We start from the raw sequence: 13,998 nt of genomic DNA, 5'->3' as shown, positions 1-13,998 counted from the left end.
CTACAATAGCTTTTTAGTTACTGCATATTATCCATTTTTACTTTTACTTGCGGACTCATTTTTTCATTGAACATTCATTCTTTTTAAGGATTGAGTTATATGATAGTCACAAATATTTTTTTTTCTTATCACTTGTTATTTCTCTTTTAATGTCAATGAAGTTCAATTCAAGCAACATTATTTCAAATAAAGAAAAAAACCCATTTAAACAACATTTCCAAAACAATTACATTTTCGTGCATAATGGTCCCTTTAGAATGTAAGAAGTTGCTCTTTCATCTCCCAATATCCAATATCTTCTAGTAATTATTTTTTTACAAATATGTTAAAGAACCATCTCAACCCAATATCTTAAGTTTTTAGGGTTTCAAGATATAATTTATATTATTCTCTAATATACACCCTCAAGTGAAAGCTCTTTGGACTTGAAACTTGCACAGACTCATATTATATTGTGTTTAATTTTTATCAAATAAACAGGGATGGTGAAATTCAAACTCATGACCGCTTGGTCATTAAAATTTTGATAACATGTTAAAGAATCATCTCAACCCAATAGCTTAATCTCTTAAATAAGATTTCATGATATAATTTATATTATTCTCTAACAATTATATTAGTAGTTAATTGATAGTATTAAGAAGATGTGAAGTAGAACTTAATAATGATTATAATAAAGGATTAATTCGACCATTACAAAAAACATGAACGACTAATTTAAGACTTAATATTCTAAATAATTAAAGCAAAGAGAGTGGTTTCACGCTTTAAAGGGAGCGATTGTTGGTGGTGCCTGCAGCCATCAATTACTGCAATGTTGCCACAGCCCTTGTCATCCATGATGTGTCTGAGCATCATCCCATACCATAAGAGGGGGATTAATTTTTTAATTTATTTTGCCCCCTTAGATGCCTTGATCATCCTGTCGAAGATAGGACGATAACTTTGGAGCAAATGGGATCAGAGTTTGACTTTACATGGTTCACATACCTTAACCCACTGTGCTTTACTGATTAATTATAGTGGTTAGATTCTAATTAGTGTCATGACCTCACATTAAGGTTAAACACCCGCTGCCTTAATTAGACCAAATCAACGCATCATTAAGATGCTTTAAGAAAAAAAGGCTGGTGGTAAAATTAATTAATATGAAAAATACCCTTCAGTCACACATTTAGATTCCATTAATATTTATTTTCTAATTCTTAGAGTGGTCCCAAACTTGAAATGGCCCAGGACAGACCTAATTATTATATTAGAACTTGAGTTTGAGGTGGAGGAGGCGAAGATCTACCTGAGCTAGATGCATAGCCACCCCTAAACGTTGAGAAGTGAAGATTCAAGAAGAAAACATGTAATTAGGATATCAAGTCACTGCCACTCCATTTTGAATTTTTTTTTAATATTATCGAATTGTTTTAATAGAGTGATATTAAAAATAAATTTTAAAAAAATATTAATATGATATATTTAAAAAAAACACAGCCTAAGTGCTAATTACTTAGTTATGTCTTCCACTTTTCAAGTAGGAAAAATCCCATCTTTATTGACACTGAAAATCCTCTATCCAAGTGGCTCTACAGTACTCTACGTACAGTAATTGATCGTTACCATGCTAGCTAGTCCCTTTCTTCTCTTTGAAGGAATTCCGACAATTATGATGATGACATAAAGATAACAACACTTTGTTAAAAGAAGATTGATTCTTCTAGTTCATGGACTTAGAGCCACATAATCCATGAAGAAGGAAATTGCTTCGTTCATGCGTGCACTCTTCTAAATCCGAGGAAAGAACACCTCACCTCTTGTTGAATTATTAATGAAAATATGAGACCTTTGAGATAGATAGAAAGGCACATCAGGAAAAGGGGAGTGCTTTAAATTCCTGTAATGAACGGGTAGACAAAATTGAGTCGCACGAACAATTTTCCACACGATTTTTTAAGTTCCCACTTGACATGTTGCCAGGAAAATGTTGCAGGTCGGGGCTGCCCTACGTTAGATACAAAAACCTCACCAGAGGGTAGTGGTTGCTAAGAAAGAAACACGTAGTATCCATCAATCTATTATGGCTATCAAGATCATAGCCAGAATAATTTGTGGACCGTATAATCTAGAGGTCCAGGATCGAGACTTGGTTAGGCTATCATATCAAAAACATATTTAACTTGAAAATATAAATTATTAGACGAAGCTTTGAGAACTGATTTATGTTGACTCTCTTACACCGTGTGCACACAACTTTTGGAAAAACGATATCTTTGATTTTGCAGCTTTTTAAGAATAAGGTTGTTATACCTACCGGGACATTTCACATGAATCACCAAATATCTCTCCTCGAGATACCAACGGGCCGGTAAAAAGAAACACAAATCTTTGCTTACCTTGGTTTTGGTAGAGAAGTAATGGAAAATATTTCATATACAACCCCATTTCCCAGGGTTTCAGTATTAATTCTATGCATGCATCTGTTAACTAGCTACACGATCATGAAATAGAGAAAACATCTAAGCTGTGAGGATTGAAGGGAGTCACTCAGATTTCCGACTCGAAAAAGCGAGCCTTGCTGCCTGGGAAAAATTCTGTCCCAGGAACCTCTGTAAACTCCCCATTACTAGTAACTCCGATGGAATAAGCAAGCAAATGTCCTAGCAAGTCCTGGTCTAATTACATCTCGGATGACTAGAGATGCCAGTATTTTTTTAGCAACGTGATAAGCAGGCTGCTTGTTGGTTGGCTTCCATTCCTATCTCTGCGTTCCTGCTCCCATCCATCGATCGTTGATTAATGTTGGCAGATCCGATGGATATGCATTCGTTATCAACTGCAAAGTGCAAGCATGGTCAATTTTGGCATGTAATTGTCATAAAAAATGAACGAATTCCTGAAATTTAAAGGAATTCTGTAGTTAAGTCCAGGAAAACATGAGTATTTTCAGTTTCTTTTTACCAAAAAAGGGTTCCATGTTTATCACCCATCAACTTCCTTGAAGAAACAAACATGTAATATATGTTCATCACAACTTCAATCAATTATCAAGAAATTAAGGGAGGCAGGACCTGGGATATCTAAAAGGCAAAAAAAAAAAAAAGGAAGGAAGTAGACGTTTCCAAGAAAAGGAAATTTCAGATATTGAAAAGCTTGCCAATCATCATCTGGGCATGAACATAGATCATGAACCGCCTAGCTTTCTATGCTCTACTGTAATCTGAATTATGTTCAGGTCTCTCTGAAGGTTCATATTCTTCGGTCTGCTTTCCCTCTCGATGTCCAATGCAAGAAAATAATCAGTAGTCCTTTGGATTTGCCTCAACCCCCTTAGTCTGGAGGGCTTCAGCTATATCACTATACATCATCTCCGTTGTCCTCTTTCGCCAGTTCAATATCGCTTGAACGGAACCACTGGAATGACAACATAGACGGAAAATCTTTCTCCAGCTTTAATTTTACTAACAATCTTTAATGAAAGTTCTTTTGGGATAAGATGCGAAGACCCAACCTCCTCAACCTTTATGTCATTTGGAGTACTTATTTTCAATATAAATGAAATTCTTTGACCGTCTAATGGAATTGATATAAGCATCCTGAATGCTTCTGTCGAAGGCATTATCCTTCGCACAGACGAGCCCGACTCTGGCTGCATCTTCAGGAGCTACTGGGAAGCCAAAAGCAGGTCCGCCGTCAATCGACCAGAACAATTGGACATTCCATGTTTCGTGATCTTCATGGAGCATAACAGGAGATGGAAGTTTAAAGTGTCGTCTAGTTCTCTTACTTGACGAAGAAAGTCCTCCCTACCTTGCTTTCTTCACCTCTGCTCGACATTGACGAAGACATCCCAAGCATCCTTCCAACCGACAATGAATGTCATGCAAACGCTGCCTTGCTCCTCCAATATTAATTGAGGGACCTGCAAAATTGGGCTGAAGAAAATCATTGTGGTGTACCGTATCCAAAGTTCTGAAAATCGAATGATATGGAGTGTCATATCTACCATCACAAAGGTCAATATCACCAATGAAACTCACAATCCTCCTCTTAATTCGTAATTCGCTGCTAGGGCATTTCACTATCCACCACTAGAGTCTTCTGATGATGAGTCAACATTGTAGAAATCTTTATGTCTTGTATAATTCTCTGTCCATTATCAGGGTTACGGGGGCATGATACACAATGGAATTTTGTGTTATAGTATCCTCATCATGTGCAGACATCAATCCTTCCTTCTTAAGCAACTTCACAGAAGTTCTGTCATCCCAAACGAGCATCAGGACCCTAACACCTTCGTTGTCCTTTTTCTTTAGTAGCTCTCCTAAGATCATGTCTCCTCCTGGATTTTGCGAGCTTGGGCCCCTCACCACATGTGATGTAAAACAAATGCTTTGCGATAGAAATGGCATCGGAAATGTTTTCCCTGCATCGATGTGGTTCATAATGCTTGCCCCTAGCTAGAGGGATTTTCGGAAAAAAATTATCAGGGACATGAGCATCTTGGTAAAGTGCAACTCTGCAAGCACTTCTTTGACAAAAAAATGTGCAAGGGACACCTGGAAACTTCGGACCTGTAATCCCTTTAGACCAATAATGCCATCAAAGAAATGCACTTCCAAATGAATCCTCGAACCCTTATGTGGACGTCTATGGTTTTTATGTAAGCCATTTATCTTCTTCTTTTCCATCTAGGAGTTCAGCAGCAGGAAAATAAGCTTTCCTTACTGCCCCTGTAGGCCCGTCTTCTTTTCGAGAGAATATTATTTGATTTTCTGAAATACATATAAGTAGTAAAATTGATAAATTAATTTTTTTTTAAGAGTTTCAAGTATCTTGTTAGACATATTTAGAGTTATTTAGGGTTTATACGAAGATTACCTGAAGATCAAATGTCTTTTTTTGCTTCAAATAATTGCTTTAAGGCTAAGTTGTCGTAAACTACAAGTTGTCCAAATATCCAGTCTTTACCGGTAATTCACACGAACCACTAATAAAAAATCTCCTAAATCATTTTAGAAGAGAGAGATTGTTTTACTTTAGAGTCTTATCTCTTTTATTTTGTGTTTTAGATGTTTTTGTATTATACTCTACTCTTAGAAAATAAAAGACATAACTTTCTATTTATAGAGAAACTTAAAAATCTTTTATATGATAAAATGTCAATTTGCCCATTAAATAATATCACACATATTATTTTAGTCTAATTTCATAAATTTATTCAATCAACTTTTTACTTGATTGTTTTTAAGTCTGAAATTATAATCCTTTTTATTAATTACATTTTAGTCTTTAATTTCTAAAACTTATTTACATTCAACGCGTACTTGATTAATTATCTCATTTTAATTTCTAAACAATAGTTTTTTATGAGTTCAACCTATTAGATTCCTTAATAAGTTAATCCAAATACAAATCATAATCTAAAATAAAATAAAATAAGATTAAATAAATTAAATAATTTAATTTATTATCAATTCATTTATTTATTTTTGAATATCAATTACAACGTCTAGCAATCTGTCATGATCTCCTAAAATTCAGAAAGTCATAAGTAATTTGACTTAACCTTTCAGTAACCAGTTTCTCAGTGTAATTATTATCCCTTCATCATGAATTTTCTTATTTAGACATTATAGCATGAAATATTTTTTTTTATTAAATCATGTTAGTTCTCAACATTATAGTCATTGATTATTTGAATATGATTTTAAAATTATTTTCAAAACTCATTTCACCGATCTCACAATTAAAACTATTTGAGAATAGATGACATATTTTTTTTAATTCACTTAGGATGATAAATTGTCTCTTGATTACTCAAATGCTTTCATAAAGTTTATGTTATACCCCATATATTCTTCTTTGTTACCATTGATTAGAACAACGTCTGGTTAGGATCAAAGCATAACACTTCCTATATAAGATAAATATTATTTTCAAATTCTTTATACCCCAGTTTATGAGAGTTGTTGTTTTCTTTCATAAAAGAAAGAATATAATATGCACTGATCTCAACAACTCTAATTAATATTTAATTTTAATAGAACATCGAATAAGAATATTTAGAAATCAATGTTTTGATGCAAATTTCGCTACCATAAAAAAATTATTAATTGAATTCATATATTTCATAGCCAATTATCTTATATGTAATCGGTATAATCCATAATTTAACCTAAATCAACACTAACTCTAACAAAATAATTTTGTTAATTCATAATCAACAACAACCCAAAATCATTGATTATTTTACAAAATAACCTAATTATCAACTCAAATTAACATAATTACAAAACAAAACCCCTAAATTTCTCTAAAATTCTTAATTCAAAACCCTAACATTGTATGAAATTAAATTAACATATATTAGCATAAATTATATCAAATTGATAGAGAGGGAGTGTTTAGTATAGCTTTAAATGTAGAATGTGGGTAGAGATGATGACTAGTAGTGGTTGTTTTGGCTGGAAATCGGTTGACTCACGGTGAAGAGAGAAAGGGGTGGCAATCTTGGGATAGAAGGATAGAGAAAGATGGATGATCTTGTGGTGTTTTGGATGTGTTTTGTATTGGGGGGAGGGGGGGGAGAGAGAGAGAAATTGTTGACAGAAGAAAAAGGGAAAAGATGAGAGGCTACGAGGAGAGAGAGGGAGGGAGACATGGAAAGAAAGCTCTGAGTATTAAATTAGAATAAAGTTGCAGATTCTATCTGCAACTCGCATGTTGCAAGTGGTATTTGCGACTCATATGTCATATAGCAATTATGACTCGTGAAACTATCTTATATTCCCAAATATTTTTTTCATTGTATTACTTTATTATTATTATTTTAACTATGCTAAAAATCCAAAAAACTCCCAAAATTAGACTTGATGTTTGCTGTGGCAGTGATTATTTTTTTTATTCAACTACAAAAGAAAAGAAAAGAAAAACACATTGCCAACCTACAAGTTTCTGTTATCTCTGTCAAGTTTTGAGGTCGTTATTTAACAGTCCTGATTGTGGGTAGCAATCTGAACCCTTGACTTTGTGGACCCTGCTTGTGGGTCTCACAAATTCAACAGTCCTGATTCTTCATGTCTTAATTCGTGTTGCTTTTACTGTGGTGTTTGGCAGCTTGAAGACTAGAACAAAATGAGATAGTTGATGTTCATTTCAGCTGATCAGTTCCATCCTTGAAAGAAAAGGATGGAAGGGAAAAACTTCAAGCAAGAAACTCACAGCGGCACCTCAATTCTTGTTTGGTCAAATACAAAACTTGTTATGCAAACAGTTGTATACAACACGTTAATTTACAAAGACAAACTGTAGGATGATGTATCGGCACTTAGATCCTGTGCTACCTGGAGAAGGTATTCGATGTTGATGTCAGGGTAATGCTGTAAAAGCCTCAAGTTAGCTACAAAATCACCACTCAATAGCCTGCTTTTCATGCACAACAGCATTGCACAACAGATCCGCAAAAGCATATCCTGCACAAAACCAGTTTTGTTTCCATAAACACCATTGTTTAAATCATCAAAAGTTGATTGGATCGAGATATTTGAGAGGTACCTGAACCCCAAAAGGATTACTCAAAAGAGAATCCCAGATTCTTAAAATGGATTGGAAGTTGAATTCCTGAGACAGTAGCAAAGTGATCCACCTGAATGCATAGAATTGTGGCTTAACCTGCCCATTTGAATAGATGGCATAAGCTTCCATGATTCACTTAGCTTGATCCAAATATGATGAAAACTTGAAGGAGGCCTTTTTTAAGCACTGTTTGCTGTTAAACAGAAGTAAATATACTACAATGGTTGGCACAAAGCACTCGGAACTATGAAAAAGTTTTTTTAATTTAGCCATCAAGAATCTAAATGTGCATCTACTATAATCACATTAAGAAAGTATTTACCTTGGTAGTGAATTCAAGATGCTTCCATAATTCCTCATCATTTTCTTTCAATAATTTTGCCAAGCGGGAAAGAGTGGAGAGGATGCCAACAGGACTATTATCCAACTGTTGGCAAAAGTGATCCACCGAATCACTCAGCAGTCGAACAAAACAAGAAAAACTATCAGCTTCAGCATTTACCTGCAGGATAGACCAAGGGCATGAATAAAATTGCCTTCTGTTTAGGACTCTGTTTGATCTTCTCAACAACATATGCTTTCACCTTTACAGGATTCTTTCTTATTTATTATCAGACAGATCAATAAATATGGAAGTATAGCTGATCAATGCTATAAAGTTTGTGTCCCATGTCCTATAAATGAATTGTTGTATGTAATAGTAGAAATTTTAACTATTCTGTGTCTGTTAAAGCTTCATCTTCTACTAAGAAAACTTTCAATTAAAAAAAAATATGAACGTTCTTATGAGATAACAAAATCTCAACAAGTTTTATTAATGTGCCCAAAACAAAGAGATGACAGTTTAAATGGTAAAAAACTTCCAATGCGGAAAGGATTCAGTCGAAAACGGCATTGTGTCTTCCTGGTTTCAGGATCATATTATCAACAAGGAACACAAGTATCTAAAGCATATCATCAACAACGAACACAAGTATCTAAAGCAATAGAAGACCCAAAAGCAGATGGAATATTCCTTACAGCATTCTGCTCATCAGTGTCAGTACTAAATACATAGAGTATTGGCGCCAGGACCTCATTCATGCCTTGTACATAACAAATAGCTGGATTTAGCTTTGCAAATAAGAGAAGAATGTTCCTCATTGCTTCCTGCAGGTGAAAATATATCACAGCATTCTTCAGGGAAACTTCATTCATGTTTCTTAAAACTGTTACAATTGCAATGACGACATTTGTTTGCAACTCTCCAAAAGATTATTTTCATCAAGTGACTGAGAATTTGAGAACCATAGTGTCAACAAAGATTCAACAGCCAAATGAAATTGAATAAAAATGAAAGAGCAGAAGAGTGGATAAATACCCTATTCTTCTTACTGAACGAGGACTCCCCTGAGAAGAATTTCATATCTGGATGTGTGCGCTGCAAATCACGGTCAATCTGTTCTGCAATCTCTGTATGCTATAAATGCAGTGTTCATTTTTATTAACATCAGCTATCCCTTGGCACAAGGAATTCCAGGCACCTTAGAATGGTGGAGAGATTTACCTTAAAGTAGTGATGCCAAGCACTAGCCATACCAACACTCAGGGGATGATCTCCATGAGAAATTCCTTGTCGCTTAAGTGGTCCAGCAACATCACCTTCACTGCTCAGCTCAGCGGAAATCATTGCATCAGCTTTTACCCTGGTGTACTCTGACTGTCTAGATTCAAGATTTTGATTAGTACATTGACACCAGTAACCAAAGAAAAAAAAACTGATTACAAGTGTGACAAATTCACCTGCAACTAAATTAAAACACTAAGTTAAGATGCAAAGCGGCTACAGCAGTTGGAAACTTACAGGACTCAGCAGAAGCTCCTCTTTTAGCTTAGCATATTTTTGTCTGTTCTCGGTTAACTCCTTTTCCCACACATCATGAGAAGGAGATAAATAACCCAATAATAGCTGCCATAAATTAAGATTTAAGGATGTTCAGGAGTCATATTCAAATAAAAAGGAGTATTGAATGATTAAAGCTGTCATTTCTATATGCAGCCAACTGATTACCACTACGATGTGTAGAATATAGGTGATTTAAGCAACTTCAACATGTGGTCCTATTATTTCATAATAACCCAGTAATTTTATTCTTTCAAGTTAAGTTGTTGGAATAACATGTTCTCGTCCAGGCATCGAACTATTCCATCACTGCATAACAGACAATAATCATGGTTTTAATCACAAATCTCTTCAAGAACCTGTGAATTAGCAGAAGAAAAATCTTCAGCACTTCTTTAGTTCTGTTGGCAATCAGTGCAATCCAACATGACAGAAGTGACATTATTATTACTAAAAGCTTATTGAACTACTCTGAAAGCCAGCTTAGAATCCACATCAAATAAAAATGAAATTTCCAAGCCAGAAGTGCAAACAAAATAATCCAGCAATGAAAACCAATGTACCTTCCAAGCTGTTGCCCTCAATCCTCCTCCATCAGGAACCCCCATACTAGCAATTCTCTTCACCTTTTCCAAATTTATCTCCTTTTGAGAGAACTAGCCACAAAACAAAATGGAAAGATATACAATCAATTAACAAACAAAGCCAAAAAGTAACATGGTCCTAAAACCAAAAAATGGCATAAACAACAAAACCCTAGCATCCCGTTTTGTTGCGGCCAAAATGCAGGAAAAGGATGCCAATTAGAAAGTTATTTCTGAAAATTTTCACAAATTAGATTTCAAGAATGCAAACCCAATAAATTATTACCATTAATTAAACTATTTTTGTCCCAATGAATAAATCAAGCGTAATTGAACATCACAGTCCACACATACATTTCTTCCCTTTCGCCACCATTTTCTTAGAAACCAAACACTCCCCAAAAACCTAAACCTCACTAAACCATAAAAGAGTCTTCCAAAAATTCAACTTCAAACCTAAAACCCTACTTTAAATTAAAGAAGAAAATAAAGAAAGAACATTCCACGCTCTGACCTCATATTCAAGATCAGACCTTTTCTCATCAGCTGCAATAACCTCCCTAACCGTGAACTGGCCCGGCCCATCTTTATCGGGTCTCTTCCGGGTCCTAAAAGCATCCACTTTATCCCCAACTTTATCATCAACACCCAAATCAAATTCATACTCATTTTCCTTGTGGCCTAACTCAACCCCATTAGGCTCCATAATCTCAAGCTCCTCACCGGACTCGAAAACCGGTTCGGACCCTCCATTCTCCTCCTCTTTGTCGTCCAAACCAGGAACCAAAATACCAAGCCTGTCAGGGAGCTTGAGCTTGCCCTTCTTAAGCATGGTAGCTGAGTTAGGACTGAGTCAGTGGGGGTGAGCCGAGCGAGTTGGGATAGTGGGTCTTTGTTGGTGTTGCATTGGAGTGGTTTTAGATGAGTGAAAGGAGAAAAGAGAGAGTCTTGATGGGTCATTAACCCGGTTTTGAACTCAGTTTTCTCTTCTGAGGATTTGAGGAAGACTGGTAGTTATAAGTAAGTTATAACGGTTGACTGATAGTTCAAACAATAGAATAATAGATTTTGTGGGTTGATCTTATTAACCAATGGGAACTTGCCATGTCAGGTATTACTATCCAGTTAATAAAACTTGAGATCTCATATTTTTCCACTGTATGAAATAAATCAGATTAATTTATTTCTTCATTTTCAAAGAATAATTTGTGATGGGAATTCTTGATCATCTTCATCTTCCACATCATATCCTACCTTTCACACTGTTTTTTTTTACCCTGTTTTCGTCACTTGCACTGTACACATGCCTTGTAAACCCCAATGTCGTAAATTTTTGTAGGAAGATATTCATGGAGTAGAAATTTTGTGTAATCCAGCGAAGAAACAAAATAGTACTTGAAGATAGAAAGAAAAAAACAACACATTAAACAAAATAAACCTACTTAAGTTTATAACTCATATCATAAATTCGACAAGTTATGTCACAACATTCAATCTATTTGTTTTAATATATTTTTTATCTTTGATTTTTTTACAATTTCACGTTTTGTTATCAATAATCTATTTTTTATTTAAATAAAAAAATTAAATTTTTGTTATCAATAATCTATTTTTTCTATCTTAGTCTCACACATCTATCATGATTTTTTTAAAAAAAATATATATTTCATACAAGAAAATTCTCCTACATTTTGTTTCAATATAAATCTAATAAATGAAATGTAATATATGGTATAAAAAAGCTATTGAGACTGACGAATACATAACTTGTATTGCGAGATTGGTTAGTTATCTAAAGTTTATATGTTTTTTTTTAGATTGAATTTTATTTTTCTATCAATTTTATTTTTTAACATTAAACTAGTCAAATATTTAACTTTCTAAATTTGTTTTTCAAAATTATCTCTGTAAATTTTGCATGTAAACATACATTGACCTCAGTAAATTCATTTTACTTTTGTGTTAATATTAAATAAAAATATTATTCAATATATATTTAATTTTAAATTTATAATTAAAACTTGTGAGGACCAGTAGGCTAGTATATATTATTAATAGGTGGAGTTAGGTAGCAACGGCAGGCCGTCCTCTACCATGAAATTTTCTTTTTTGTTTTCTTATATTTATCTTCTTCTTCTCGATTCCTCCAATTAGCAGCTTCTTGGAAACGATGGAAGAGGAGATAAAAGGAAATATAGAAAATGATGTGTCTTTTCGGGTTTTCTACTGGGCCTCATGTCACTATTTGTATGATTTTCTTCAATCGGTTAAGCCCAGCCCAACCAAGCTTTATAAGACTTGATTTTCGCCCGACCCTTCATTTTTTCTCTCTCTCTTCTTTATTCTTTTGTTTTTATTATTCTTTTTTTATTTTTCTGGGTTACCACATCAAACTATACATTCTATAACTTTATTTACATGCTATAAGCGAGCTAAATAAGTTATTTTGTGACAAGGTAAGTTAATTATGTGATAAAACAGTGACTAACTTTACTAGATAAATAGCTTTAATTTTTTTTTTCTAAATTAAACTACATGTTTCCAAGTTTAAAGGAGAAAATAAAGATTTTTTTTCTCATCTCAATACAAAAGAAAAATATATAACTCTCTTTGCTCACTTTTTTTATATAATATTTACATGAAAAACCCTAATTATCTTTAGCACTAGAAGGAGGGTTATTTTGAGGTAATACCCACCCACCACTCAGCCTGTTGATATATAAAAAAAAAAACAACACAAATCCAATGAAGTTTTTTCTAGCTTTATCAAGTTTCATCATTAATTTCTTGAAAAGGTAACATTAAAGTCTAATTAATTTTGTCTGTGAAGGTATTCTATCAATTACAAGTTAAACCTATTTACAAAAAAAACAAAAAACTAAACACATGACATGAAGAGCACCTAGAATTGTGATATCAATATTGGCAGTCTCCCTGCATTTTGTGCACACGATTATATATATATATATATATATATATATATATATATATATATATATATATATATATATATATATCTTGGGAGATAAAATTCTAGTATAAGATTAATTAGCTAAAATCCATAACTTTCTACGAATATAACAGTCAATGAATTTATAATTTTAAGAGGTTTTGTTTTTAACCTCGTATATAATTTTAAAACATAAGGATTTAAAAAAATTTGAATTTGATGATATTTGAATGGTTTGGAGTTGTTTGGCAATGTATTTGTAAATGCATTTAAGCACGTTTTAAAAGTGTTTTTGGTAAGAAAAGTCATTACATTGATTTTTTTTGTTTTTTTATAGTTTTGATGTACAGACATAAAAAATAAATATGAAAAAAAATTATTTTGATTTATTTTCAAGAAAAAAAAATACTTTTAAAATATATTTTGCAACACAGTATACCAAACACATACTTAAATAGTTTTGATGCAAATCCAAATAATGAAAATTACATCCCACACCCGAATAGTCCAAAATGTTTTTTGCTCAGAAATGCATTAAAATAATATCTTTTTAAAAAATTATTTTTAACATCAGCACATCAAAATGATTTGAAAACACCAAAATAAAATAAATTGAAAGTAAAATAAAATAAAAATTCAATTAAAAAAAATACTTTTAAAATGTAAAAACAAATGGGGTCTACGTGTTGGATATGTACGGGATTCATCATTATAATAAAGATAAAAATCATAAACATTGAAAGTACTAGAAATAATAATAAAATTTCTTAACCAACAGTGCAAACAAGATGTTAATCGAGAGGCAGAGTTTAACCTCATCTCAAAACCAAAACATTAGGAATTCAATTGTCCATTCCAAAACCACTAGATTCCTTGTGGTTTAGATTTTTATCACATTGAATCATATAGCTCAAAAAGAAAGTAATTGGATCCCTAATATTTTGGATTTCTTAATAAAATTAAGTTGTCCTTTTGTCCAATTTTGTTAAATAAAAAAAGGGTTAAACTTTTTTATT

At 33.1% G+C, this 13,998-nt stretch overlaps 1 protein-coding gene and 1 pseudogene across 2 annotated transcripts; both read right to left on the bottom strand.

Annotated features, from left to right (window-relative positions):
- Positions 1 to 2,422: 2,422 nt before the first annotated feature.
- LOC133689454 (phospholipase D alpha 1-like) lies at positions 2,423 to 5,863 on the bottom strand (annotated as a pseudogene).
- Positions 5,864 to 7,116: 1,253 nt separating this feature from the next.
- On the bottom strand, positions 7,117 to 11,041 carry LOC133688377 (uncharacterized). Of its 2 annotated transcripts, XM_062107846.1 has the most exons (9): positions 10,547 to 11,041; positions 10,012 to 10,104; positions 9,410 to 9,514; positions 9,113 to 9,265; positions 8,927 to 9,025; positions 8,587 to 8,715; positions 7,889 to 8,068; positions 7,546 to 7,662; positions 7,117 to 7,463 (listed from the first exon to the last, which is right to left on the bottom strand). In XM_062107846.1, exons 1-9 carry the CDS (start codon positions 10,862 to 10,864, stop codon positions 7,284 to 7,286), a joined length of 1,374 nt encoding a protein of 457 aa, XP_061963830.1. In that variant the 5' UTR covers positions 10,865 to 11,041; the 3' UTR covers positions 7,117 to 7,283. The 2 variants fall into 2 exon arrangements, with proteins under 2 accessions (XP_061963830.1, XP_061963831.1); XM_062107847.1 differs by lacking the exon at positions 7,117 to 7,463 and having other exon boundaries at positions 7,622 to 7,759.
- Between the last annotated feature and the right edge of the window lie 2,957 nt (positions 11,042 to 13,998).

Source organism: Populus nigra, chromosome 3 (assembly GCF_951802175.1).
Source record: "Populus nigra chromosome 3, ddPopNigr1.1, whole genome shotgun sequence".
Lineage (NCBI taxonomy): Eukaryota > Viridiplantae > Streptophyta > Magnoliopsida > Malpighiales > Salicaceae > Populus > Populus nigra.
The sequence above is the reverse complement of the archived record's forward strand: the minus strand, read 5'-3'. Positions and strand labels throughout refer to the sequence as shown.

What these genes read in the sequence shown, in the direction of transcription:
- LOC133688377 (XM_062107846.1), bottom strand. Translation starts at nt 10,864, where the DNA reads ATGCTTAAGAAGGGCAAGCTCAAGCTCCCTGACAGGCTTGGTATTTTG. An exon ending in AGGAGCTTCTGCTGAGTCCT is followed by an intron (nt 9,266 to 9,409) that starts GTAAGTTTCCAA and finishes GAATCTAGACAG; the next exon opens with TCAGAGTACACCAGGGTAAA. An exon ending in ACACTGATGAGCAGAATGCT is followed by an intron (nt 8,069 to 8,586) that starts GTAAGGAATATT and finishes TCTATCCTGCAG; the next exon opens with GTAAATGCTGAAGCTGATAG.